The sequence below is a fragment of the Caenorhabditis remanei genome, chromosome II (assembly GCF_010183535.1).
Source record: "Caenorhabditis remanei strain PX506 chromosome II, whole genome shotgun sequence".
Lineage (NCBI taxonomy): Eukaryota > Metazoa > Nematoda > Chromadorea > Rhabditida > Rhabditidae > Caenorhabditis > Caenorhabditis remanei.
Genome location: NC_071329.1, coordinates 10427747 through 10455710, shown reverse-complemented (window position 1 = coordinate 10455710; position 27964 = coordinate 10427747). Strand labels below are relative to the sequence as shown.

General features: G+C 37.2%; 13 protein-coding genes across 13 annotated transcripts; 7 read left to right on the top strand and 6 right to left on the bottom strand.

Annotated features, from left to right (window-relative positions):
* Positions 1-22: 22 nt before the first annotated feature.
* On the top strand, positions 23-1218 carry GCK72_005839 (uncharacterized protein; the record flags this gene model as incomplete). The annotated part of the gene is made up of 3 exons (XM_053725363.1): positions 23-362; positions 446-755; positions 804-1218. The coding sequence occupies 3 exons, from the start codon at positions 23-25 to the stop codon at positions 1216-1218; spliced, it is 1065 nt and encodes a 354-aa protein (XP_053589557.1).
* GCK72_005838 (uncharacterized protein) lies at positions 407-1269 on the bottom strand (the record flags this gene model as incomplete). The annotated part of the gene is made up of 2 exons (XM_053725362.1): positions 407-631; positions 1165-1269. The coding sequence occupies 2 exons, from the start codon at positions 1267-1269 to the stop codon at positions 407-409; spliced, it is 330 nt and encodes a 109-aa protein (XP_053589556.1).
* A 185-nt stretch (positions 1270-1454) lies between these two features.
* On the bottom strand, positions 1455-3376 carry GCK72_005837 (uncharacterized protein; the record flags this gene model as incomplete). Its single annotated transcript, XM_053725361.1, has 6 exons — positions 1455-1528; positions 1572-1637; positions 1785-2424; positions 2476-2601; positions 2820-3158; positions 3260-3376. The coding sequence occupies 6 exons, from the start codon at positions 3374-3376 to the stop codon at positions 1455-1457; spliced, it is 1362 nt and encodes a 453-aa protein (XP_053589555.1).
* A 1304-nt stretch (positions 3377-4680) lies between these two features.
* On the top strand, positions 4681-5359 carry GCK72_005836 (uncharacterized protein; the record flags this gene model as incomplete). The annotated part of the gene is made up of 2 exons (XM_003108759.2): positions 4681-4819; positions 4869-5359. 2 exons carry the CDS (start codon positions 4681-4683, stop codon positions 5357-5359), a joined length of 630 nt encoding a protein of 209 aa, XP_003108807.2.
* A 561-nt stretch (positions 5360-5920) lies between these two features.
* Positions 5921-6612, top strand: GCK72_005835 (uncharacterized protein; the record flags this gene model as incomplete). Its single annotated transcript, XM_003108850.2, has 2 exons — positions 5921-6065; positions 6116-6612. 2 exons carry the CDS (start codon positions 5921-5923, stop codon positions 6610-6612), a joined length of 642 nt encoding a protein of 213 aa, XP_003108898.1.
* Positions 6613-6850: 238 nt separating this feature from the next.
* Positions 6851-7533, top strand: GCK72_005834 (uncharacterized protein; the record flags this gene model as incomplete). Its single annotated transcript, XM_003108923.2, has 2 exons — positions 6851-6989; positions 7040-7533. The coding sequence occupies 2 exons, from the start codon at positions 6851-6853 to the stop codon at positions 7531-7533; spliced, it is 633 nt and encodes a 210-aa protein (XP_003108971.2).
* Positions 7534-8147: 614 nt separating this feature from the next.
* GCK72_005833 (uncharacterized protein) lies at positions 8148-8820 on the top strand (the record flags this gene model as incomplete). The annotated part of the gene is made up of 2 exons (XM_053725360.1): positions 8148-8207; positions 8254-8820. 2 exons carry the CDS (start codon positions 8148-8150, stop codon positions 8818-8820), a joined length of 627 nt encoding a protein of 208 aa, XP_053589554.1.
* Positions 8821-9240: 420 nt separating this feature from the next.
* GCK72_005832 (uncharacterized protein) lies at positions 9241-9975 on the bottom strand (the record flags this gene model as incomplete). The annotated part of the gene is made up of 3 exons (XM_003109069.2): positions 9241-9508; positions 9553-9862; positions 9909-9975. 3 exons carry the CDS (start codon positions 9973-9975, stop codon positions 9241-9243), a joined length of 645 nt encoding a protein of 214 aa, XP_003109117.1.
* Positions 9976-10544: 569 nt separating this feature from the next.
* Positions 10545-11479, top strand: GCK72_005831 (uncharacterized protein; the record flags this gene model as incomplete). The annotated part of the gene is made up of 3 exons (XM_003109041.2): positions 10545-10850; positions 10894-11076; positions 11126-11479. The coding sequence occupies 3 exons, from the start codon at positions 10545-10547 to the stop codon at positions 11477-11479; spliced, it is 843 nt and encodes a 280-aa protein (XP_003109089.2).
* Positions 11480-16632: 5153 nt separating this feature from the next.
* Positions 16633-17249, top strand: GCK72_005830 (uncharacterized protein; the record flags this gene model as incomplete). The annotated part of the gene is made up of 3 exons (XM_003108966.2): positions 16633-16746; positions 16888-17067; positions 17196-17249. 3 exons carry the CDS (start codon positions 16633-16635, stop codon positions 17247-17249), a joined length of 348 nt encoding a protein of 115 aa, XP_003109014.2.
* Positions 17250-17775: 526 nt separating this feature from the next.
* GCK72_005829 (uncharacterized protein) lies at positions 17776-20932 on the bottom strand (the record flags this gene model as incomplete). Its single annotated transcript, XM_053725359.1, has 8 exons — positions 17776-17892; positions 17939-18930; positions 18977-19207; positions 19260-19564; positions 19631-20318; positions 20363-20630; positions 20711-20817; positions 20866-20932. 8 exons carry the CDS (start codon positions 20930-20932, stop codon positions 17776-17778), a joined length of 2775 nt encoding a protein of 924 aa, XP_053589553.1.
* A 532-nt stretch (positions 20933-21464) lies between these two features.
* Positions 21465-23195, bottom strand: GCK72_005828 (uncharacterized protein; the record flags this gene model as incomplete). The annotated part of the gene is made up of 5 exons (XM_053725358.1): positions 21465-21944; positions 21993-22354; positions 22398-22800; positions 22901-23029; positions 23073-23195. The coding sequence occupies 5 exons, from the start codon at positions 23193-23195 to the stop codon at positions 21465-21467; spliced, it is 1497 nt and encodes a 498-aa protein (XP_053589552.1).
* Positions 23196-26835: 3640 nt separating this feature from the next.
* GCK72_005827 (uncharacterized protein) lies at positions 26836-27707 on the bottom strand (the record flags this gene model as incomplete). The annotated part of the gene is made up of 3 exons (XM_003108739.2): positions 26836-27037; positions 27183-27510; positions 27638-27707. 3 exons carry the CDS (start codon positions 27705-27707, stop codon positions 26836-26838), a joined length of 600 nt encoding a protein of 199 aa, XP_003108787.2.
* Between the last annotated feature and the right edge of the window lie 257 nt (positions 27708-27964).

The following is a 27964-nucleotide window of genomic DNA, read 5'->3' as shown; positions in this document are numbered from 1 at the left end:
AATCTGGTGTGTTCAGCAGAAAATGACACACTTGAACTACGAGACGCGTATGCCACTTGGCCAAGCTGTCATTGATCAATTTCTGGGGCTCCGCCCACATCCAACCAAAATTCAAGCAACTTATGTGTGGATTGATGGAACTGGTGAAAACCTCCGTTCCAAGACTCGTACATTTGATCGTCTTCCAAAGAAAATAGAAGATTATCCCATTTGGAATTATGATGGATCATCAACTGGACAAGCGAAAGGACGTGATTCTGATCGTTATTTGCGTCCAGTTGCTGCCTATCCTGATCCATTTTTGGGCGGTGCCAATAAGTTGGTGATGTGTGACACTTTGGATCATGAGATGCAGCCAACAGGTACTAATACAGAGAAATCGAGATTACAGATTTTATTTCAGCCACTAATCATCGCCAAACATGTGCTGAAATAATGCATGAAGTCCGTGAAACTCGTCCATGGTTTGGAATGGAACAGGAATATTTGATTGTTGATAGGGATGAACATCCGCTCGGGTGGCCGAAACATGGATTCCCTGCTCCTCAAGGCAAATATTACTGTAGTGTTGGAGCAGATCGTGCATTTGGAAGAGAAGTTGTTGAGACTCATTATCGTGCTTGTCTTCATACTGGACTCAATATATTTGGAACAAATGCTGAAGTGACTCCTGGACAATGGGAATTCCAAATTGGAACATGCGAAGGAATCGATATGGGTGATCAATTATGGATTTCCAGATACATTTTACACAGGTCCGATCATTTAATTGGCAACTACAATTCAATTTAATTCATTTTCAGAGTCGCCGAACAATTCGGTGTTTGTGTTTCTCTTGATCCAAAACCAAAAGTTACAATGGGTGATTGGAATGGTGCTGGATGTCATACAAACTTCTCAACTGCTGAAATGCGTGCTCCTGGTGGAATAAAAGCAATCGAAGCAGCAATGGAAGGACTGAAAAGAACACATCTTGAAGCAATGAAAGTGTACGATCCACATGGCGGAGAAGACAACTTGCGTCGTTTGACAGGACGTCACGAGACCAGTTCAGCTGATCAATTCTCATGGGGAGTTGCTAATCGTGGATGCTCGATTCGTATTCCGAGACAAGTGGCTGCGGAGAAAAAAGGATATTTGGAGGATCGTCGTCCGTCGTCTAACTGTGATCCATATCAAGTTACGGCGATGATTGCTCAAAGTATTCTTCTTCTCTGATGGGTTCGAATGTGCATCAACAATCAAAATAGGCGATTTATTAACTGACATATTGAATGAATGAATTTGAAAGAAATAATGGAATTTTAGAAAAATTTTATTTTAGCAGGATAGAAACGGAGAGATTGAGACGAAATTACAGGAATATTTATATTCCTCCACGAGACCACTGCCATTCTGAAAGATAATTACATTTCTTATATTATCTGGAAACAAAAAGTGATACCACAAAGATCTTAGTGGAAGCATGCGATTAGAACAAGTGAAAATATCGTGTGAAGCGACAATGGAACAGAAGTTTTAGTGGTTGCTGAAGCATGCTTGTTAGGTATTCAATGAGTCAAATAGCTTACTTTCAGTCTTTTGTGTAGTTGATGTCGTTGTTGTTGTAGAAGTTGATGGTATCGAAGTGGTTGTATCTGACGATGGCTTTGTATCAGTTAGTGTTGTTGTGCTTGTTGTTTTATCTCCAATTGAGAAATTTTTGTTTGTGGATGTTTTGTCTGTTGATTTTGTAGCGTCCGTTGTTGTGGTGGTATCTTTCATTACTGTGTTAGTTGTTGTACCTGGATGATCGATCCAATCAGCAATAAACAAATTCAATGCATAATTCGTTCCATTTCTACTCGATCCCCAAACCAATTTCTTTCCATCATAGCTTTGCATTGCGAACGAGTTGAATTGGTCTTTTCCAAACGTAATTTGCTCTAATCCAGTTCCATCGTCATTGATCATAAAGATACTAAAAGCTCCAAATCCATTTGCTGCTGCATTGTAATTACTACTGAATACGATCCTCTTATTATCATTCAACATATATGGAGCCCAATTCGCTTCACCAAGATGTGTGATTTGTCTCATATTCTTTCCATCAATATCAACAATAAACAACTCCATTGCAATAGGCTCAACTAGGTTGTATGATAGCAACTTCTTGTATTTTGCAATATCCTCGGGAGTCTTCGGGCGACTTGCTCGAAAAATCAATCGTTTCCCGTCTGGAGTGAAGAATGATCCACCGTCATAACCGAGCTCATTCGTTACTTGAGTCAGATTTGATCCATCAGTATTCATAACATACAGCTCCAAATCACCCGAACGAATTGAAGTGAATGCAATTTTTGTTCCATCCGGAGAGACGACACCTTCTGCATCATATCCTGGAGTATCAGTGAGGCGTTGGACGAAGTTTCCGTAACGGTCAACCTGGAATGGTGAATCAAAATGAATATAGATAAAAGAATGATTCAAAAGTACCTTGAAGATATCGTAATCATCGAAAATATCCCAAGTGTAACTGGTATTGCAAAGTTGTTTCAGTTCATCCGTTTGTGGATTTGCACACTGTTTTTGAGGGCACGTCTTCGATACGTCAGTGTGATTCTGGAGAAAAATTCAAGTTGAAGAAATACCTTTGAGTTTTATCATGTATTGCACCATCTCATTATTTGATTTTAATCCAACACCTATGATTTCTTTCTGGGTCTCCTTCAAAACTGATTAGAAACCAATACGATAAGCTAAACAAACTTACTGATAAATCACAATTATTAAGAAATCAAAAAGATTAAAACAGATGATTGTGTTCAATGGAAGCTTACATCAATCTTGACATTCCACCAATTTCCAGCGTACAATCTATGATTGTTATCCTCTTCTTTGTAGAAATATGAGCATGTTGTACCTCCCAATCCAGTACTAATTCTTCTCAATGTTTGAAGTTTTGGGTCAATATTCAGATCTAATTCGTAGATTTGATCACAATCAGTACCGTATCCAGTGGCTTGAAGTGTTAGCTTTGAATTATCAAAACTGAAATATCCTTCAGCATTCATTCCTTCGAAAGTCAGTTGTTTGACATTTGCGAGATGTGTTTCTCCATCAAAATGAACTACGTTATCATATGGATCAGTTTCAAGATCTTGCCATCGTCCAGAGTACTGAAAAGTTGAAATTGAGACATTCAACTGATTGAAATTAAGATTGTTTAATACAAGGAATTATATTATATTCTTAATTAATTAACTGAATTTAAACCTACCGGTTTCTTTTCTTTTTCCTCTTCCCATATCCGATTGGTTCGAATCCGAAAGTCTTTCTCTCGACTACAAAACACCGTAGAACCAACGACAGCAATGAAGAGAATGAGCCGTAGCATTTTGACTGAAATGAGTCTGAGTCCGTTATTCAGGTGGCTCTTAAAAAGAATTGAACATACACATATTGTAAGCGGATTAAGGAATGAAAGGCGTTGAAATATCAAAAACTGTAGTGATGGTGCTAAGTTTGCACAAAAAACGATTTGATGCAATGAGGCGACTGTCTTCAGAGATGGATAGATATACTAGGATGACCCAATTAGAATGATGAGATAAGAAGAAGAGACACAGAGCAAACATCCATTCGTATCGATCCAGAGCTCGGTCATCTGTTGTTGTTTTCACTGGGTTCAGAAGAGATGTTGAGTGTTCTGTTATCAGGTTTATCACAAGTGTTTATCAGTTCAAGACGCTACAAATAATGTTGAAAGTGTTAAGAAGAAGAAGAAGAAGATAAACATAGATCCTTTCTGAAATGAGATGGTGTAATATACCTGCAATACCACACTTTTATGTGTTGTATGGTTTGAACTGCAGTTTTTCACGTTGACACAAAGTTAGGGAAGTTAAATATTTCACAGATGTTCATAAAATTTATTCAGACCATTATCTGAATTGAAACCTATACATCGGTTTGAATCTGTAATATGTAGAAACAATTCAACCATCAGATCCTTCCAAAATTCAAAAAAGAAATGTCAAATCAAAATTGTATTTTGTTAGTGAAAAATGTTCAACTTCAGCACTGTGTCATTCTGAAATTATTTTTTTGAATTGTTGATCGACCTTTGATTCTGTATATTATTTAGGACGTTTATTACCCAGAAAAGTACGGGTTTCGAGCTTCAATTGGTCTACTGAAATATTTGTATGCTATTTTTATTTCGGACTTTTTAATTTCAGAAAATAATGTTTATGTTCTTTATTCTTTTTCGAAAAAAAAATAATTCGAAAAATACACTTGCTTCTTGTAACGAGTTTCTGAAAACATTGATCTCTCTGTTGATATTCTCCCGAATTCGGAAGTTTGATGCCATAAAACACAATATCATCATTTCGGTTAACACGTTGCCAAACAACACTTTATTTCCTCTCAACCAGAAGAATCCAGAGATTTGTGTCCCCGTAGAATGATGACAATTGGAAATCTTTGAAAAGTGATCTGAAGTGAACTCAATCTCATAGTCATCATGGCCACCATTCGACCACTCAACCAACGGAGAGATTAAAAATTACGAAGAGACGGAGACTTCCGACTAAAGTATAAAAAGAAAGTGTCTCTTCACATTATTTGTGTTCCTTTCCAATAATTGTTTGTGTTTATTTCAACTTTTCTCTAGTTTTTCCATTCAATATTTCAGAAATGCCTTCCTACAAGTTGACATACTTCGACGTTCGTGGACTTGCTGAAGCATCTCGTCTTCTTTTCCACCTTGCTGGAGTTCCATTTGAAGATAAACGTATCACATTTGGAGATGGATCATGGGAGAAATTGAAAGATTGTAAGTTGACTTCGTTGGAAACTATATTAACTGAAATCAACTTTTCCAGCTACTCCATTCGGTCAAATTCCAGTTTTGAGTGTCGATGGATTTGAGATTCCTCAATCTGCTGCAATCCTTCGTTATCTCGCCAAAAAGTTCGGATTCGCTGGAAAGACTCCAGAAGAGCAAGCATGGGCTGATGCTATCGTAGATCAATTCAAGGACTTCTTCGGGGCTTTCAGGCAATTGATCGTTGCTCAACGTGGAGGAAAGTCAGCTGAAGAGATTGAGAAAATCACTTCAGAAGTTGTGAAACCTGCTCAGGAATCATATTTCAAGATTCTGAATGGAATTTTAGAGAAGAACAAATCAGGTTTCCTTGTTGGTAATGGAATCACTTTTGCTGATCTCGTGATTGCTGAAAACATCGAATCACTCGAAAAGTTTGGGTTCTTCAATGCATCCGAGCAACCAAAGTTAGCTGCTCTTAGAGAGAAAGTGTATACTCAACCATCTCTCAAGAGCTATCTCGCCTCTCGTCCAGATTCTCAAATTTAATTTGTTCTTTTTATTAAATCTCTCTTCTCTTTTTTCAACCTGAATAAAACTATCTGAACACCTTTATCGTAAATATAATATTACCTTGAGACCGCCGCCATCAACACGTTTTCCATGTAAACAACAATTGATCTTTGATGATTTCGAATAGAAACAACATTCAGAAATTTCTATTGAAAGGGGAGGAGTTCTGCTTGTCTGTCTCTCGTCAAATAACATCATTTTTTGTTTTTTAGGGGAACGTGACTCCTGAATAAAAGGTTGCTTTTCAGTCTGTACTTTCGTTTACTAGAGTCACAGTATTTTTTTCTGTTCGCAGTCTTTATTTTTAAATTTAAAATAATCAGATTCATTGACAAGAAACAAGGATCCCACCTTCTATGTTTTAAATTTTGTGCCCAGTATTTCGATTTATGAACAATTTGTTTTCTCTAGTTCTCTAAATTCTCAAAAGTCAAAAACCAAGTTTCGGATACTTTCTCTTTGAGCGTTTACCACATTTTAATACATTTCCTCTGTTCGATTTGGGTTTCTACACTGAAAACTGTCAACTTTTCAGATATGCCGGAATACAAATTGACATATTTTGACCTCCGTGGATGGGCAGAGCCTGCTCGTCAACTCTTTCATTTATCTCATACTCCATATGATGATGTCAGAATTCCAATGGCAGACACTGAGTCTTCATGGGAGAATCTGAAAAGTAGTGAGTTTCAGACTAGCCTATTTAATCGAATGCTCGATAAAATGTTACAGTGACCCCGTTTGGACAACTACCAGTTTTAAATGTTGATGGCTTTGATATACCTCAATCATCTGCAATCTGTAGATATCTTGCAAGAAAATTTGGATATGCTGGAAAGACTCCAGAAGAAGAAGCATGGGCAGATGCCATTGTTGATCAGTATAAAGACTTTTCCGTTGCTTTCAAAACTTTACTTTTCGCAGCTAGAGCTGGAAAACCACAAGAAGAAATTTTGAAGATTAGATATGAGATATTCAATCCAGCAAGAGATGCATATTTCTGCCATTTGAATGCAATTCTGAAAAAGAACAAATCTGGATATCTCGTTGGAGATGGACTGACATGGGCTGATTTAGTGGTGGCTGATAATCTTCATAGTCTAGAGAAATTCAAGGCGTTGGACGACGATAATATTGGTCATCAGAATCTAAAGAAGTACGTGGAGAAGATATACTCAACTCCAGATCTAGAAGATCATATTGCAACGAGAATGGACACAGAAGTCTAATTTTATTTTCCCTTTTCTCTTCTACTTTTTGTGATAAACATTTTGTGACAACTTTCTGATTCCAGTGAACAGACATAAACCACGGTTCTCTCGTCAAAATGAGACACCACAAGCCACACTTCTATTTGTCTTTCTTTCCTTTTCCTCTCTAATCTCTCGAAAATTTCGGAGATTTTCGAAACACTTCGTGTATAAAATACGTGGATTTGAGCGGTTTTTTGTCAATTCTCATCGAAAAATGCCTCAATACAAACTGTGTTATTTCAATCTCCGCGGATGGGCTGAACCAGCTCGCCAGCTTTTCAAATTGGCTCATGTCGAGTTTGAAGACGTCAGAATTGAAAATGGAACTCCAGAATGGGAAGCATTGAAACCAAGTGAGTTTCCTTCTTTTTTACATTCAAATGAGATCATTGGGTGATTACAGAAACTCCATTTGGACAACTTCCATTCCTTACCGTCGATGGATTTGAGATCCCACAATCTGCTGCAATTTTGAGATATTTGGGAAGAAAGTTCGGATACGCAGGAAAGACTCCAGAAGAAGAAGCATGGGTTGATGCAATCGTTGACCAATTCAAAGACTTTGTGACCCCTCTTCGTCAGATAATAATGGCTCAAAGAGGGGGTGATGCTGCGGAAATTCAGCGAGTTAAAACAGAAGTTTTCGAGCCAGCAAGAGATGGTTTCTTCAAGATTCTCAATGGGATTCTGGAAAAGAGTCAGTCAGGATTTCTAGTTGGAAATAGTGTCACTTGGGCAGATCTCGTCATTGCTGATATCATCACAACAATGGAAAAATTGGGAGTTTTCGATGTGGCTGCAGAGGGAAACAAAAAATTGGTTCAATTCCGAGAGAAAGTGAATGCGATTCCTGAAATCAAGGAGCATAACGAAACAAGACCAGATTCAGTTGTCTGATGTTTGTATAAGCTATTGTACGACGAATAAAATATTTTGAAATTCTATTGATCTGCTTCTTGTGACAAATCTATTGAACCCGTCGGTTGACGCAGCCTGACGGGCGATATCTGTTTTTCTCCTAAAGACGGGGTAAATGAAATCATGCCAACCTGAAACTGTAGAACAATTGTGTTCTTTCATTGTTTTCTGTGCCTTCCAGCATTTTAATTCAGAAAACAGAGGTCTTCCCTATAAAATATCCTGATCTTTTGGTAAATTCAAATCGAAATCATACTTTGAATTATCATCATTTTTCCGAGATCATGAATCATGACCATATCCAATTACAAATTCGAATTAAAAAGAGAACCAATATCAAGATGGTAGGTGATGTGTCTCTCTCCATCTCTTTATTTCCATGAATCTCTATTTATTCTCCCGTATCTTTTCATTTCCTATCTCATAAACCTCCAAACAACCATTCGACCCCCACGTTTTCTTTTCTTCTATCTCTCCACTCAAGATAAGAGACAATGAGTGTCGAAGAGACGGAAAAACGTGGTCGATTGGTATAAAAGAGAGAAGACGAAAAGAAGATTACTATCGGTGTCTGCTCTCATTTGAACCTGAGAATGGCTGAATACAAGTTCTATTATTTCAATGGACGTGGATTGGGCGATGTTTCCAGACAGGTTTTTTCTCCTATCGTCCATTTCCTCCAATCATAAACTATTTCAGCTCTTCGCTCTTTCCGGAACGAAATTTGAGGACGTCCGTATCGAACAGGCCGATTGGCCAGCCCAAAAGGCAAAGATGCCATTTGGACAAATGCCGGTATTGGAGTTGAAATCATCTGGACTCCAAATTCCACAATCCATGGCTATTGCACGTTATCTCGCCAACAAGTTCGGATACGCTGGAAAGACTCCAGAAGAAGCAGCTCTCGCCGATGCTCTCATCGATCAGTTCAAGGATTTCTATACTGAAATCAAGCCATACTACTATGGGAAGCTTGGAGCAATGCAGACTGACACTGAAGCTGAAAAGACAAAAACATTGATTCCAGCAAGAGATAAGTTCTTGGCAATTCTCGTCAAGTTTCTGAAATCCAGCAACAGCGGATTCTTGTTCTCCGGAGGACTCACATACGCCGATTTAATGATTTGTGATAACATGCGATCTCTCATTGGGTGGTGGCCAGAATATTTGAATGGATTCCCGGAAATCAAAGCCTGGTATGAGAAGGTGGACAGCATCCCAGAAATTCGTAAACACTTGAATTCTCATGAAGACAAGGGGTTCTAAATTTCCCACTTATCTTCCATTAATTGTTCTTTCGAAAAGTGTCAAGTAAATGTTTGCATTTCTGTTTTCTTCTTTCTCGTTTCAGTTATCAAAAAGACAAACAAATTAGTTTCTGTCGTTTTTCAAATGGCATCAAACAACACCAGCCAATTGATTTGAGTTATAACCCTCAACAACTTTAGTTATAACCCTCAACAACTTTTTTTTTTACAACTTTAAATAACGGAACAAAAATGAAGTGTACAAAGTTCTAAATTGGGGAAGATTAGGAGTTCCAGTAATAAAATATTAAATTTTATTTGATTGGAGGTTCAATGAAACTCAATATTCGGACTTATTCCTAGTAAATAAGTTATTTACAAAATATTCTCTCCAGGAGATCGAAGAAGGTTGATAACATACAAGTGTTGTTTAATGGTATTAGACGGAAGTACCGAGGTCTTCATCTTTTGGGACGAGGAGGCCAGATTCAGCGATGCCCTTCTTCGTGGTTGATCTCACTGGCTTCTTTTTGTTAGTCGAATTTGCTGCCAAAACTAAAGGTGATCCATTCACTGAAAAAGCGATTTCCTCGTGAGCATGTGGATTACGGAAAGGTTTGTGCGGATGAAGAACTGGAATCGGGAAAACATGTCCGGCTGGTGTAATTATCTCGTTGCGGTGCGGTTCCGTGGCCGTATTTCTACCACTGAAAATTTAACTTTACTTCATTACAATGGGTTAAAAACTAACGAATTCTGTCCTGAATGAGCAATCGGAATGCTTGTTTCATGTGCCGCATCGTCCATCTCCATTTCATCTTGATTCTCAATGTTTTCTGTACCTCTCTGCTCACTTTCCACCTCAGTATCAGAATCTTCTTGGATTTCGAGACCTTTCAGAGCTTCGAGCAGGCCAGCTGGTGATGACTGGAGAAATTCGTTGATTGGCATATCGTGATATTCTTTCGGAATCTTGGACAAAATCCGGGTTGTTTCTGCTCGTGCTGTGTCTTTTGCGGCTTTGTAAAGTTTTCGTTTCAAATCATCAATTAGTTCGCGGACTGAAAAATGTTGCAAACGTTAAGAATACAACTTTTTTAAACCTACGAGGTTCTTCGATAGCGTCAACAATTTTCGTAACCTCTGGATCCTTTTTTATCTTTCGTGGAGGCATTCTGCAAACTCTCAGTTTAGGCGAGGATGGATAAAAAGAATGCGAGGAAGTTGGGGAAAATGAAAACCTTCATAAAACAGCAGCACATACGTGCGTTTTTGCGGTAACATTCTTTATCAAAGAATGTCATGAAAATGAAGTTCACGCGCTTGAAATTTCCGAAATTGAGGCTTGCCGCCAGTAAGCGGTGTTTGCGTACTTTCTCACCGTACTCACGCGCAAAATAGTATGCACCATTTTGATCTAGACGTTTCCAGTTTGATACATTTGAGAGAAAGGATTGATAAGAACTGAAATCTAAAAAAAAATAGTCCGTCCTGTCGAGAATAAACTCGCAGCTAAAGAGAGAGAGAGAGAAAGGAGAGCCACAGTTGGCGAATTGGGTGAAGGTTTACTACGAGTCTTATCGTGATTGCTGTATACATATAGTCGTTGTTTCCTCTACAAAATATTAGATTTGTATTCAGCTATTCCCAATGAATTTCGATTGTTGGAAGGATGTGTTTCAGCATATTTCGTTGGAAAAACGGTACGAATGAAAACTATAAACTCCAAAAAAGTGTGTGGCAATGTCTTTCAGAAGCCAACTTTCGAGAATTGATCCACAATTTCGCAATCTTCATAATTGGTTGAAAATGAATTTTGAGTCGTTTGTGATATCGGATGGTTCTCCCAAAAGTCAAGTTATTATTGGCGGAAAATATATTTGGAATATTCAAGAAGACTCTCCTGAATCATCAGTGGTTTGGAGAGAAAGAGAGCAAGTTGTGACAAAAAAATATTATTTTAATTTGAGTCGATATGAATTACTCAGAAAACTTGTTGAGTTCTATTTGAACCGCTCGGGAACAACGATCCGATATCTCGACATTACGGTAAAAATCATTTTGAAAAGCTATCCATATTCAAAATGTTTAGAATCATCCATATGGTCTTGAACTGTGTGAACCACTAAAAGTTCATCATCTGAAATGGAAATTATCGATTTGTTCTTCAAGATATGATTATACAACATGGTTCAATTGTTTGCGATTTCACCCAATTGAGAAAGTTGAAATTGATTTGGATGGAGAAGATAATACAGTTCTATCGGAAGATGTTGTGAGTTATAATCGAACGAAGTAATGTCAATGGGAAAATAATTCTTCAGATTTCTTCTGCTTGGGAACTTTGTATAAAAACAAGAATTCCCCTTCCGATTCAAGCCATTATGAGCTTTAAATTTAAAGTTCTGAGTGTAAATCAAGAAATCAGTTCAGAGGAAGTATTGAAATTATGTGAAAGATGGATCTATGAAAAGAGGACGATTGGAACCAGAATCACTTTTGAGAAATCAGAAAATCAAGATTTAGAATCAATTGAAAGTATTTTGAAAGAGAAGTACTTGGTCAATCAGAAGACATCGAAATATGGAGGAATTGTATTGGAAATTCAACAAAACAATGTTAAGTTGCAAATTTATGAAATTGAAACTGTCAAATTTTCCATCGAAGTCATTGAATAAAACAAGTTATTGGAAAAAGTATACTGTTGGTGTTGTAATTGTCTTTTTCAGCCGCAGCATACACCTAGTTGTTTCACCGTTTCTGAATGTTTGAATGGATTCTTGACTTCGATATTCACAGCCGTCTTACTCTCAATAATCTTTACGGCGTGGATCTCACTGTTCATCTATTTCCAAATAAGTATTAACTATCTCATGATGATGGATTCATTTCATTTTATTGACCCGTTTGGTCTTGATTTGAAACTTGATATTTTGTTTTCTTTTGTCATTTTTGTTATTCATTTTCTCAAAAGTTTGAAGATTGAGAACATTCATCATGAGTTCCGTGATGAATCCATCGTGTTTCTCAATAGTTTCAACCATTGTGACGCAGTCGTCTCTTGGCTCCAAGAGTTGCTCATTCTGATTGTTAGAACCCATTAGCGCCTTTTCTTCTCAAAGAAATCGGATATTTTGTGTTCAATAAGAAAATAGGATACATCTGCATCTTCTTTTCAACAATTGTCTTCCAGTATCCTCAAATGTCTTTCACAAATTCATAGAATCCACATCTCATTTTTTCTTTCTCAACATATCTTCCTCTTCGTCTTCACAACTACTTGTTCAGTTGGTTCGTCAGCTTCTTCAGGGGTGGTGCACCCACGAAAAAACTTATACATATTTCCGACGAGCAGCCATCAAACAACACACTTCATCCCCGTTTTTTTCCCACACACACATGTATGTCACATATAGACACAACGTTTTTCTTTCTCCATCTTTTCGTGGGTTCTCTTTTTTGGAAGGACCACTTGCGATTTTTGGTTTTGACTCAAGATCATTTACAGAGCAACAGAATTTCTGAGTTTCCGGTTTTGCAGTTTCGTCGGAATAAGGAAGTGACTTCTTGCAGTTGTTGACCTCATAACAAGTTATGCTTCAATGATTCGAAAGACTTTCAGACTTGTTTGTTTTTCTCTGTTTTTAGAGAAAAGTGAAACAGTTCTTCAAACTTCTGGAAAAGCTTCAATCAGTTAGTATTCCATCTGAAATTTAAATACTTTAATTAGTCCACGTGTACTAGTCGTGCCTATGAGAATTAAAAACAGGGATTTTCATCTCATATTCACTGTATACAGTAATCCGGAGATAAATCTTACAATATCATGATCATTTAAATAATTGTCTTGGTTATTTTCCTCGTCACATGACTCGTTTCTCAAACATTTTTCCACAATAACTGGGATCTAATAAAACTAAACAAATTATCAAGACCAGGAACTAAAAACTTTTGAAACATCCAGAGTTCATTCAATTGAATCAAACTATTCCCAACATTTATACGATTTTACTGGCCCGTCTCCTCGTTTTTTTTCTCTGAAACTATCCAATTCGTTCGTTTTTCCTCATTTCTATTTACTTCAGCTATCAAGAAGTTGATTGTCGTGACGAAAGAGAGGAAGAGATGCGGTGTAAATTTACAACCAATAATACTCTCTTTCTTCTCTTCACTCTCTTTTTTGCTCCGTTTAGAATGAGAGATTGAACTGCTGAGCCACCCACAATCCACCTGTGTCAGTTTTTGTTTTCGGATGTATTGATTTCTTCTTGTTTCGATGTTTCTAGAAGTCTCTTCCAGATTCTGTTAACAATCGAGGTTACAGTATCCTGCTTTCTTCAAATAGTACTTACTCGTCAACATTCATTCTAATCAGATTAGACTTATTTGCTTCCTTGATCATCTTCTCTGGTTCTGGTACAATAGTTTCACTATCTTATTTTCGAACATATTTTTCCACTGAAATTCTGATTTTCTTCAACTTAATTTCATCTTGTCTGATTTCTGATCAATCACATGACCCAAGAGAAGATATCGGAAGAAAGAGAGTTCTTTATATCATACTTAGCTCATAGTTACTGAAAAACAATGAGCACATGTCACTTTTTCAAAGGTTTTGTTAGAAAAATCAAAAAACAGAAGAGAAGAAACGAACGTCTTTTCGAAAGAAATTCGCCACTTTGCGTGTTCGACACGAATTTTTTACGTAGTCCTCCACCTCATTTCGACAGAATATTTATTCTGAAATGACCTTTTTTGAAAAGTTTCAAAGAATCCGATAAAATTGTCTTTTAGTTTTTCTTTAAACTAGTTTAGCAGCTATTGTCCTCAAAAAGAAAACTAGGTCAAAGTTCTTGAACAATTGCTCGTTTTGCAAGAAAGACAGAAAGGACAAGATTGGATTCTGACGTAGATTGGAGCACTTTTCTTATTTCAATGTATTCATAGAATATATCCATTCTTTCAGGAAATAATGGTTTATTTCTTCGAAGTATTCAGAAATTCCATTCTTATCTATCCTTTATCGTCTGAAAATTGTTTCCTCTCAAACAGAAAATCTCCTCTTCTTCAAGTCTACTTTTTCCAGTCGTCTGGGGACCAATTAATAAAATTTCAAAACCGAAACAAAGCCGAAAGAATTGGAATCTTAAAAGAAACAAGAACAAATTTATTATAAAAAAATAGGGACAAAGAAAATAGTTGAACATAACAACATGATGAATAAGCACTCTTTCTCTCCTATTTTTCCTTTTCCTTTCTCTTTCTTATAACTTTTTTTGATTCATTTCACCTGGTTTACCTCTACTTTTTTCTACTTTTTTCCTTCATAACTCTAGGATTCTTCTGTTTTTTTTGTTTTTTGGAGGTTGATGGATATAGTAAGTACGAATTAATCTGATTTTGTTTCTTAAATTGGAATGCACGACAGTTTACCCGAGAAATGAAGAAAACGAAGTTTCAGAATAATCAAACAATCTTTAAAAAACTTTCAGTCTGAAGTTCCCGATCATTCATCTGAACGTGTATTATCTATTTGTAGTCTCGATTTATTCCGGCATTTATTTTCCAATATTGAATTGAACGAGATGTTTCCATGTATGTTTTTTTTCCCGAAAAGTTTCAGGTTCTGCTTTTCCTTATTTCTTTCAAATTTCTATTAGAAATGAAAACCAAAAACTTATGTTATCATACAGTAACTCCTATTTTCTTCGTCCTCGTCAGTTCTAAAAATTGAAAAAACAGACATTCGTTTGGTTATTCTTTTCAACTACTCCATTTCTTCTATTCAACCAGTTAGAAATAATTGACAAACAAGGTGAAAAAGGTGTGACCCCATAGAGAGAGTGTCCATTGAAAAGAAGAAAGCACTTGTCAGTTTTCCCGTTCTCTCTACATTTTGAGTACTCTTTAATCCGTCTTCTGGTCCGAACCTTCTCTTTCTCTCTGTGACGTCACAAACGTGTGTTTCATTTTCATTTCGGAAAGAGAGAGAGAAACGGGTCCGTTTTCTCTCCTGCTCAACTATCATCTCATTTCATTTATTGCTCGTTTTCTTTGTTCTTCAAAGAAAAAAGAGTCATCGGAACAGACTAATAACTGAATGGCTTCTTCTCTTCTTTTCAGTACAGAAAAGGGTTTCATCAGTTGTTTTTCTATTTTCGATCTCCATAACATTTCACTTACAAATGGAGATGTGTTGCATCAATGATTCACTTTTTTATTCCTAATCCAAAGTTTAACTTTCAAAAAAGCTCTTTTTTTAGTTTCAAAATTTCCAAAAGTTTTCCTCCCCCCAAAGCTCACAAAACACTGGTTCTCAGTACTTATAAAAACCATTTTATGAGGTTTTTATTTGAAAACTTTCATTGTGTTTTGCTCGGTTCACACGAGAATCCACAAACATTTCTTCTTGTTTGCCCTCTAACTTCCGGTCTTGTTTCTTTTGAAAAATGAGAGAAAGGACCACAGGCATTTTTTGAGAGGGTTGAATGAATTGAGTTTGGTTTTCGAGATCACTTGATTCTGAAGAATCATCTTCCGAAATGACAGATCATCGAATTCATATTCGAATTAGTTATGAGGGAGCAGGAGTTTACTGTACTAGCTCTGAATATCTGTCAAAAATGAAATTAAATTCATCAATTGAACTATGAAACCATATTGAACCTGACTCTTTTCATTTCATTCATATTCATCGTTTCATTTTTCCTTTATTCCGTCAACTAACCATTCATAAATTTTTTCCCTCTATTCACTTCTCATCATCATATTCATTTATACTCTCATTCATAAATATGCAACCCCCAAAACCAGCTCATCATTCAATTTTTTCTCGTTTTTATTCGATTGAAAACGTTTTTCCCCAAAAAAGTCTAACCAGAAACACCCGTTTCCGGTTGAGTCGGTCATGTTCAAAAATTAAACATCTTGCGCTCGCCTTCTGAATTTTTACGTCTTCTTTTCTTTTTCTTTGTCGTCGTCGAAGTAGATGGAAGAATAAGAAATCCGAAACGAGACGGTTCCCGCACTCTAATTTTGGAAGTATTCATCCTTCTGCGTCTCCGATTTGAACGGATGATTTTTGTCTGTCAACACGAAAATAACTTCTTCGTATTCAGTATTTTTTGCAGAAAGCGAAAAAGATTTTCCAATTTCATCGAGATGATGTGGCTTCGAAGATTTGCATGACATCGACTGACTAGTGGTAACTTTCTCTATTTTCACAGGAAATTACAGGAAATCCGGTGAATTGTTCACTGTTATTCACATTCTGGACTTTCATTTTTCTAGCTTTTCAGTATTAAACTTTCATAAAACATTCTATAGATAAATGCCGGATAATTACTGACATCGTTGATGGAATCCAGATTATATGAAACTCAAATATCCTCTTTTTTCAGTATAATTTCTTTAATTTTCGTTACCAAAAAAAACAAGATTGAGTGAACAAAGAAATCCAATTATCTGACGAGTTCCAACATCAATTTTCTATTTCTTCATAACTGTTCAATTTCGATTTTCCTTTTGAAAAGAGAGTTCTTTTAAACTTTGAGTAAAACCTTATTGCTTGACATTTTCCAAACTGAAAATAAGAAATGCACTTTATAAAATGAATCATTAAATTAGATGAATCCTTTTCTTTCGAGAAATGAAAAGTTTTCAGTCTCTCGGGACACTTTTTGTGAGAAGAAAACGACCATAAAAGTAGGGAAAAATGAAAGAGAAAGAGCCAGATTCTCGTTTTTGAACCAGAACTTCACGAAAGAAAACCTAATTTTTCAGAAAAGATTTTTGAAAAATTTTCAAGATTAATTTATTTCTCTTTCAGAATATGTCTCCCAATCCATTTCTCCGTGAAGAAGTTGAAGATCGCAACACATTCTATCTTGGAATTTGTATTCTTTTCGGATGGATGGCCTTCGTTTTAATTTGTGCAAGACCAACTGTGAGTTTCTGTTTAAAAACTCTTTTTTATCCGCCTCTACCTCCTCAAATATTGTTTAAAAATGGCAAATGCCATATTTTTTCATGTATTTGATCACCTGTTCATCTTCTTCTTTCCTTTTTCAAACCATTCGATTTTCAGTTGTTCCGAGACTATCTCAAAAAATGGTTCAAACCAGATGGAGATATATGTACTGAGAAAATTCGGAAAGCAGAAGCACGTCTTCAAGAAACTCTTCGTCTTGCTCAGAAACCATCAAATTTTTTGGTTGATCAAGCTGCTGTAATGTCTGCAATGGCTACTCGATCAGACAAAAATGAGGTTATTTCGTTTTCATATTACTTTACAATTGTTCAGATAAATCAGCATCAATTCTGCTCCTTTTTAGAGCTCTTTCTTTTTCTGACTAGAAATCCATAAAGATTAATTCAATTTATTTTGTTTTTCAGACTCGAATAACTCTCGGTTTGGTGGAAGAAGAGGATGAAGAAGATATTTCATGAATTCCTGCTCGTTAATTTCTCTTTATTTACCCATTTCCTTATCCTAAAAGTGCCTATTTTCTCTTGAAAACTTATCACTAAAACGCGCCCGTTTCCCTTACTTTTTCCTTTTGTCACTTCAAAATTTTACAGTTTTCCACTTATTTTCGATTCATCCGTTCAAATCGTTGGATTGTTTCATTTTCAGCCACATAATTTTTTTCAAATTAAACAAAATATGAAAATGCAAACAATCCACACGGTAGGTATTCACTTAGAACCGCTCAAACTCTAAAACTATCCAACTTTCAAGACATTTATTAACTTTGTTCCTATTCATATCATATTGATTCGAAATTTCTTAAAAATTTTTCAAAGCATGTAGAAGTTATGTTTTATTTATCAGTATGAATAAAGTGAAAATAAAGAATACTCAAAAAGTTTTCAGAGAAGAGACCATACTATAAGAAATATCAACGAAAAAAAAAAATAATTATTAAAAAATTGGGGGTAGTTATGAATATGATTCAAAACTGTCGACTGAATTTCAGTCATCTTCCCATTTTTTTGGCTTTATTACACGTCCAGTACGAGTTTTTGTTGGTGGAGTCTCTGGTGCTATGGAAGTGGACGGCTCGTCTCTTACATCGGCAGAATCTTCAGTCTGCAAAAAAATCATTTCGAAATATTCAATAAAGTTATGCCACTACCTCAGCGTGTTCTTTCTTATTCTCTGGAGATTTTTCTTCTACTGCCTTTTCAGTTGCTGTTTCAGTAGAGTCAGAAGAAGAAGTTGATTGTACAACTGCTTCGATGGATTCTGCAATTTCCACTGCTTGTTCAGAGTCCTTTTCTGAGAGTGTTTCTTGTGTGACATCTGATGTACTTTCTGCATCTTTTTGTATGGTCTCTGTAGTTTCTCCTTTCTTCGTTGGTCGACCTCTCTTTCTTTTCTCTGCAGGGTTTGAATCTGCTGCGTGTCGTTTTCTCTGTGGTTTCGACCAGGGAACTGCTTTCAGATCATCAGGTATTGGAACCATCAAAGAAGGCTTCTCTTCAATTTCTGGTTCTACACTTCCAGTCCTGTTTCCGAGTGTCCGATTGCGAAGTAGTTGAAGCCGTTGTTGCTGATTCATATCGAAGGGGTCTCGAATATTCGTCAGATGACGATTGTGTGGGGCTTGCAATTCTTTGACTTTGCTCATGATGCGTTGAGTATACTCTTCATGGCTACGAGAAGGTGGTAGTGAACGATAATGAGTTTTCAAGGGTGATGGCGTTTGGTTGGATCCAAGTGTTCTTCTTTGACGGCGCTCTGGTTGACAACAACGTTCCTGCAAAGCGATCCCGGCAATCATATCCCGTTTGATTTCCTCGACACGAAGTTCAGGATTGTATTGTGCTTTGACTTCTGCATCGAGTTGGCAACAAAGCTCAACAACAAAGCTTGCCATCTCCCGGAGTTGATTAATAGTGTCAGTATGCAGTTCGGATGCTGTTAAACCATGAGTTGCAGTGTCGAGAGCTTGATATTTTCCTACAACTTTGGAGAGGGAATACTTGGTTCTCTGGCGGATCCTCTCTTTTCTTTGTTCTTCGGTGAGTTGAATGCTGATATCTCGTTCATAGGCGTCGAGAACTCCAAGTTCTGTTTCAGTAAGTTCTTCAAGAAGTGGATCCCGGTCGTTCAAAGGATCGTACACTGAAAATTGTTTTTTTCTTGATGGAATCTAACCGACGATACTTACAGTAATTTTCTAACATGACACCATCGCAACCTTCAGTAGCAGTAGGATCTTCATCTTCCAATATTTCTTCTTCTCTTGTCATTATAGGAACGCCTTGATCGTCAACAGGAAAACCAAGTGCTTCAGCACTGGTTGATGGCTCATTAGACAAATGCCGTTGAACTCGTTTTTTTACTGAATCCATTCGTTTTACGACAAGAGTTCGAGCACCTTCGGATGATTTGATAGTATCTGAAAAATATCTTCCCCGTAACATATAACCAGCCAAAAAAATTATACTCACCAAACTTAATTGGAACTTTTTTCCCTGTCGTTGCAGGATCTCTGTTTTTACTCAACGACGCATTAATAATTCCAAGCAGTTCGACAACTTCAACGTGTGACAAGTTTTTCAATTTCTCTTCAAATCTGGTTGGATGTGGCAGAAGTTGTTCAGCTTCTAAGCTCAACATGACTTGCATACATGGAATCGGTATACGCTTGAAAGACATTTCAAACAGGCGGCGTTTAACAGCTATTGGCACACGGAAACCAATGTTGCCATCATAGTGAATGTGTTGATCGCAGTATCTGACACGGATGCATTCGCTGAAAAATATGTAACTGCTATCAGACGAAATGACTTGTTTCAGCAGCATATTAAGAAGCACTTACTAGCTATGAATTTTGTGAACAAACGCAGTGCATACTTCAATCGGGCGTTCAGCCAATGCAGACAATCCAACTTCTACGAGCTCGGCACTTTTTTGCCGATCTTTAGTCATGTAATTGCAGACGAACACTTGAGTGCTCCCAGGTCTTGATTTTTTACTTAATGAATCATCAGTCTGTTTTCCAAGTGTCGCTTTTTCAACTTTTGTAAGAAAGTTTTCGAATTCACGATCAGTAAAAAAGTCGACTTCTCGAACGAGTGTTTGACAATCATGATTCCGAACCATGTGATCGCAATGCCGATCCATATTAGGAAATGCTTCTTCGCATTCTGGGCATTTGAAACGGAAGATGACATCTTCTTCCACTGCTGGGAAAATAGGTTCTTTGATCATTGGTGTTGGGGAATGCCCCACTACACTCGCCGCAGGACCACCAGATAAAGCTCTTGATTCATCTTGCCATGGCGGGTTTTTTCGGCTTCTCGGTTGTTTTGGTTTGAACGCCGGATTATCTGGTAAGGGCCGTCGGTTGGCAGTTGTAGAAGGGATATATTTCTCTACGTCAATTTTGGTGATGTCATTGATATCCTTGCTGGAACTTTCTTGAAAATATTCATCACGATCCATGTAAATGTGCCCGCGGATATTGGGACGAATCTGCTTGGGTTTCGGTGGGAATCGACCTCTTTCTGAAAATGACAAACTTTTAATAAGTTTCAGCGGACTAACTCACTATGATTTGCATATCCTCCGGAACTACTTGGTCCAGGTGCTTTTGGATCAACAATTACTTCTTCCATCAGCTCGGGGACCGTTTTCTTCACTGCTTCTACTTCATCTGGTTTCAAAAGTCGCCGATTTCCGTGTTCATCGGTCATAACGTAAGCAAAACTTCCATTGCCGAGATCTTCAACTTCCACATATTCTTCAATAACTTCCGATCCTTCTTCGTATACTACCATATCTTCCTCATAGACAACTCGCCCATCGGTATCGTACATCTGCAGAAAAAAGGTTACGTGTTATAATGTGATCGTGAAGATGTTAATTTGTAGAACGAATAAATAATAAAAATAATCACCAGCCCATCTTCTTCCACTATTTCTTCAAGAACTTCTTCGTGTTCAACTTGGAGCATATCATCTTCAAGTGCTACTTCTTCATGAACCTCTTGTTCAACTATGACGTCTGAAATAGAGATATGATGAAATTCGCCAAACCAAAAGCGCAACTTACTGTCTACAACATCCTCTTCGACAGGCTGTAAGAATTCAGATCGCTCTTCGCCTGGAGGGTCTTCCATCGATTTTTGTGGATTCTATTTATTCTGTAATAAATTTGGGTTGTTTTCTGACTACTTTCACTGCTTTGCCAAAAGTGAGTTATTTCAGTGAATTTTCACATTTTTTAAATATGTTACGGTAAAAATTAAGAAAAAATTGACGATGGAGCAGAGATGCCGAGTATGTTGCAGACGCGCTCAAAACAGAAACATCGCGAGTCGGCAGAAATGACGGCGGGAATGACAAAAATTGAAGGGGAGGTGCGCTGCGGTCGCGTCGCGGCTTCCTCGCAATGCGTCGTCGGATGGTTTTCAATAGGCAGAGTGCCAAAATGCTTGTTTGGTTTTCGCTTCCCATGTTCAACTTGAGCAGTTTCATTAGTGCAAGAAAACATATAATCTGAAACTGCAAAAATCGCACAGATCTGATAAATTAAATTGATTGATTCTAAAATCAAAGCATTTATAAAAATCGAACATAAATATAATATTGACAACTTTTATTTATATTACAGAGTTTATCACAAAACACAAAATAATTTAAGCGTAACAATTACAATTGCAAAATGGGCGATTTTTGAAAGTCAATAATATCTTTAAAGACTGCAAACCCGTCGCCAAACCTGATTGAAGAAAAATCTTTATCATCAACGTCTAGAAATGAGCTTAAGGTAATATGTGGGGTTACAGAAGACAAGAAAGCAAGCTCGAAGAAAAGTTTTGCAACTTTTCCAGGACCAATCGACAGTTTACCATTTTGAATAAAAAACGAATTGTTTTCAATTACATTCTTCGATTCTGATCTGATAAAATATGAGTCAGTATCACAAGTTTCCTCGATAACTTGATAACTTTGAAGAAGTGACTCCAATTCTCGCTTATATGAGTTGACTTTTTCTTCACTGAACGGAGTGTAGATACCACGAGTATCATATGGCGGATGTACTGTTCGTTGTCCTTTGTAGTCATTTAAGTCTTGTTTCTCTTCTCTGATCAGCTTGTGACCAAGAATACTTCGAAGCTCTTGAAGCTTCTGGAAAAATGATGAAGTATGCTGGTAATGCGACAGAATACGTGCTACAGTATCCGCAATCGATGGATTGATTATTTCCAATTTTATTTGGGGGATCGGTTCACCCAGCATTGCTCGTAACACCCATTCCGAATCAGCAGCCAAAGCTTCCAGAAAATAACCACCTTCTAGAATAGCGGCTACGGGGATACCAGTATTCATCAACAACCGTATCATCGTAGCGAATCCGGCAGGAGTGACATTCATATAACCTTCCGGATCACCAAGGGATGCATCGAATCCAGATGATACAATAATCACGTCAGGTTTGTAACTATTAATTGACGGAAGAATGATATAAGTGAACAAAGCAAGGTAGTCCGAATCATTCAAAGCAGTTGTGTTTAATGGTAAGTTCATCGTATTGTTATCTGGAATAACTCAATGATATCAAGATTCTTGCACCGCACTCACAGTTATGATAAATTCCTGTTTGAGGCATGTTTGGCCAGAATGTACCATTTTCATATCGATGAATGCTTATCAGGCGAACGTTTTCTCCCATTGACTCGATACATTCTTGTGTTCCGTTTGCAGCATGAACATCATAGTCCACAATCATTACTCTCTTAGCCGTTCCATTCCGGAGAGTTTCCTTCGCAGCAATTGCAACATTATTGAAAATACAAAATCCGCATCCTTCGTCAGGCATAGCATGATGACCAGGAGGCCGAATAAAAGCGATCCCAGGCATCTTATGACTGGTCACTGCAGTAACCAAATCAATCGCACTTCCAGCAGCTAGCTTTGCGCGTTTCCAGGTAGCAGAATTCACAAAAATATCTTCATACTTTGTACAGAATTGTTCTTGTTGCTGCTGTAATAATTGCCAAAGTATATTTAAAACAATATGTGCGGTATTTAACAACCGAAATATGAAATTCGAAAAGAACCCCCCACTCACTCAAAAACCGTACCTTTGTCATTGTCTCAGTTTCTTTCACATCCTTGACATATCTCTCTGTGTGCACTCCCCGTATTTCTTCTTCGCTTGCTTCTCTTCTAGAAAGTTTCTCAATTCTCAGGTCAGCGTAAAGTCCCGTTGTCTTAAAAATGGAACTTTCAAGTTTAAATTTCGAAATTTCATACTTGAAGTCTTTCTTGTATAACTTCTAATCTTTTGGAAGTCTCGATATGATATGATGACCATGGTTGATCATGTTTCTCTTCTTGTTCATCCATAATCAGAAATACTCGATTTGTCGACATCATTTTGGATCAATCTACAGTGGTATTTCGGTTTTGAGATTATACAAAAGAAAGTGTAACCAGAAATACAACCATGAAGCATAAAACATCCGTTAAACATTATATCAAGACATAATTATATTTTTTGATGATAAGTTTTGTTTATTATAATACATGTACAGAATAAAAACTGGAAAAATATAAATTTTGTATTATCGATTAAAATCTGGTTGATGCAATACAACTTGTTGCAAACTTTCCAAAAAATTCGGAGGAATACAGGATTTTCAACTACACAGACAAGCATATAATTTGAACGTTGCCTGGCTCAGAAAAGGAACAGGGTTCTCTACAATGGTAATCTTTAAAAAGTACATGAGGGTCAATGTAGGGTCAAATGCAATTTTGAGAATCATGAAACATAGTAAAGGAGATGATACAGGATGGGGACACAGTGCAATACAATCTTTGGATACAATATATTGGTTTTTGAAGTGGAACATGTTCAAGAAGATAGAAGTTAAGTTACCGCTTTCCAAATATATGAGAAAGAGTTTAAGCATCATCGCCTTCTTCAACCATTTTCTGAGCCATTTCTATTGTTACTATACATCGGGGGCAAAACCACTTTCCAGTTGGTGGCTCGACCATTCCTATACACGGATAATGGAACCAACGTAGGGTGCACTGCAAAATATTTTTTTATTAAACACTGCGAAAAAGAGCTGCAAGAAAGACTGCACTGCAATTTGAAAACTTTGAAAACAAAAACTGCACTTTGCACTGAAAATGCAGTATTTTTCGGGTTTTCAGACTTCAGAATGAATGAAAAAAGTCCCATCCGTCAGAATTATGGAAATTTCTCTATCTTATGAGCAGGCTTGGTCGAGGTCGGGAAATCGGGATACTCGATTTCCCGATTTTCCCGACGGGAAATTTCACGAAAAAAAAGTCGGGAAATTTTTCCCGACGAGAAATTTCCCGAAAAATTCCGGGAAAATCGGGAACAATTTTTTTATCGCTTGTTGCTAAAATTTTCATCATTTCTGTCTCTTTCCCGTATTTATCATGAGTATTTGAGCTCTCCAGCAACGAATTCAGAAGCAGAACGTATGTTCTCGTCGCCAAAAACTGTTTTGATGATAGAAAGTTATTGAGAGCTGAGAGATGTTTCTTCAGCAAAACGGGAAATTGATGGGGTTCCAACCTCAACAAACGAACTTTTTGTTATTGAATAAGTTTTTATTGCTAGCATTGATGATGAAAATAAAAAATGTGGAAAAATACGCATTTTTGAGTCATTAAATGTTCGTTTTCAAAAATTCTCGAATTTCTCGAAAAATTCCCGATTTTCCCGAAAAAAAAGGTCGGGAAAAAAACCGGGTTCCCGATTTCCCGAAGAAATTTTTCGGGAAATTTTTTTGTTCCCGATATTCCCGAAAAGTTTTTCCCGATCAAGCCTGCTTATGAGACAGAAAACGTCAATTTTCGTCATAAAATAACTTGTTTGATACAGAGGACCCGATTTTCAAAAACATGATTTTCTGCTATTTCAATTCAATTCTTTTTTCAAAAATGTAACAGTTTCAGACCATCCTCGAGTACATTTCTTGCAATTTTTTTCGCAAATATTTTCTGCTTTTCAGAAGTAAACTTATGACGCGCGCTATATGTTGATTTTCACTAGCCTCAATTTTTAGTCTGGGAAACTTACTTCAATATTATCACATCGGACCATTTCTCCATAGCTCTTTTCGTTGCAAAAACACCAGGTTCTGGCATCTTCTTCGTCCTCATCATCCGATCCAGGAGTTGTATTATCCCCGGGCTGCATGAAAGAACTTCCTCGCCGGATACTGTAACTGCTGGATACTTCTTCATCATCATCATCTTCGTCTTCTTCATCAATTGGAGATCCGTTTCGCGTTGAATCTGCACGAGGTGTTGGGGATTCAGAAGCTAGTGGAGAAGTTGTTGAGACTTGTTGTGCTGCTAGATTAGCTGCGCTCATGCGCTCCTGGAGAGCTATAATAGAATTTCCGTGATTTCGTTGGCGTTGTAGAGTCTCCTTGAACATTTCCTGGACTCTGCTGGTCAATCTAAAACATAACACTGTTTCTAAATTTGCCACAAGTAGTCAATATACTGACTTTCGAGTTCTTCCATGACGACTTTCTGAAACAACAAACGCCGAGTTTTGTAATACTTGAGATGACTGTGGGGTGGAAAAGTTCGGACCGATGGTATGAGGACCAGAAGAAAATGTAGGAGTTACTAATGCACCGGTTGGAGTAGGTGATTCATCGATTCCTGCATTCGACCAACTTCGTTCCGATGGATTTGGGGAAAAACGACCGGTGGATTCACCTCGATTCATCGAAGACAATGAATTCGGAATAGAGACAGTTCCACGTAGTGCGTTGGTGTTCGAGCGCCGCTGAAAAGGAAAGTTATGAACTCTGTTCAGTTGTTATGAAAGCTCCACTTAGTGCAACGCTATTTGACTTACTCTTGAAGTAGGTGTTGGCACCGGAGACAAACCATCATCACTGGTAATCATAGCAGATGAATACATCAAATGGTCTCTGGAAATTTTTGGTGGTCTTCCACGAGGAGCTGGGGACGGAATTGCGGAAGAGAGCGCTGAATGTGCAGAGTCATCTGACAAATCCATTCGTAGTCTCATCCCTTCTTGAAGTATTCTTTGTATTTTGTCATTAGATTCTTTCGATAGAAGAGGGCCTGATGCAATTGTGGAAGCTCGGGAAGATCCCACACGATGTCTTCTTTTTCTTTCTTTTCTAGCAGTCAAGACTGATTCAATATGATGAGTATACCGTTTCTCAATCATTTCGGTGACGCCTGAGTTATCAGCTTCCATTTCACATTGAAAGTTTGTTTTTTCTTTTTCTAGATGGACTTGATACTTTTTCAGCAATTCTTGCATTTTTTCAGCGATGAACAATTTCTTTTGAGCAAGAAGACGAATAGTGGCGAACTCCTAAAAATTGAGTAAATATAAACATTAATGATTTCAAAGCTCACATCTTGAAATACTTTTAATCGTTCTTTTCTATGTTCTTCTGACATATTCACACCACTTTGTTCGAAAAAGTCATTGATAGCTTGGCGGTTTCTGTTGAGTCTGGCTAAAAATGATTTAAGTTTTTTCTCTCTAAATGCATGAACTCACATTCAACTTCAGCATCAATTCGTCTAATTTCCTCACTTCTTTCTTTCAATTCAGCTGGCAGTTCGTCAAGCACTGAAACGTTTTTGCTCTTTAAATAACCATTCAAAATAAATATAGTTCTTACTTTCCAGAAAATCATCGAGAAACAGCATTTTGTTGAACTGGTGGCGTCCAGCGCCCTTTTTTGTTCGAGTTCTGTAATACAATTCGTTTTAAGTATTTAACATGCAAAAAATGTTTTGCTCAAGAAAAATGCCAAAATCAACGGTATTGCTACGGTTACATCCGTAAAAAAATACAGTTTAAGAAAAAATATTTGATAAAGTAATATTTTATTTTACAAAGGAAAAACGAAAAAATCAAAATTCGAGTGATTCTATAAACCTACAGTATCTGAAAAACAGAAACTCGCATTTCCTTTTCGAAACGACCCTTTAAACACACTTTCAGCCAACTGACGACAATCACTATTTATTCGAGATCGAACGAATAGTTAACAATTGGATATTTTCGTGGATCATCGAATGGATATGCGCGATAGAAGTCGTAGGGATACTGTTTTGGCATCGCAGGATTTCGCCAACGGAGAGCATTCGGATGATCATTACAGAAATACCAGGCAATCAAAGCCATTGGCACCAATACACGAAGGCACATCACGATAGATCCCCAGCTGGAAAAAAGATTGATGAAAATGGGAAAAACGTTACCAAAACTCATAGTATTTGGTTTTTAGTTTTTTACATTAGTTTCTTCTTTTTATAAACTGTCTTTCAAAATAACATCAGGTGATTGAAAAACAAAAAGAATAAACATACGTAGTATAGTCTTCAGCTTCGAGTCCGGTGAAAGTGAGACGATCTCCGCGATAGCGCATCATATCAATTGGTACGAGTTCTCCCCAATTTCTGCGATTTTGACGATCAGTCCATGCTTCATAAGGATCCTTGTGATCATAGGTTACTACGCCAATGTCTGGGTAGTCTCCAGCAAACTTAATCACGTCATCTTTATCCATTGAGTGATAATCTTCTGGGCGGAGACCGTACTTGACGGCTGCTGCACGACGCTCTTCTTCATTAGTTGGTGGAGCACTCGGCTTGTGATCTCTTGGGTACCAGCCATCGAACGTCAGAGGTCCACGCACTGAATTTATGAATATTCTAATATTTTAAGGATAAATAAGATTTTTAGAATTCGCGTTTTGTTTTTATTTTCAATTTTTCCAGCAAAAATAAATCAAATTGTTTCTAAAGTTGAATAAAAGACTTACTAGACATGACTCTCGCAAGATGGAAAGATCTGCTGGCATTAATCGCCTTCTGCAAGCGTGGGGCAAGCATGCCTGAAAATCGAGAATATTTTAACTGCAACCGATCGGAATATATTAATGAGCGCATCGTATTGCGAATCACAATTTGAGAATATTAAAATGGAAAAAAATCAAGATATGTTGTAAACAACTTTTAAACTGAAAAAACTCCTGAAAAAAATTTAAATCCGGAGAATCGATAAACAGACTCTTCATAAAAATCGCACAGTCGAAACGACCGACACCGTAGCAGTGAGCGTGTTGAGACCTTACGCTGCGTCTCTCATT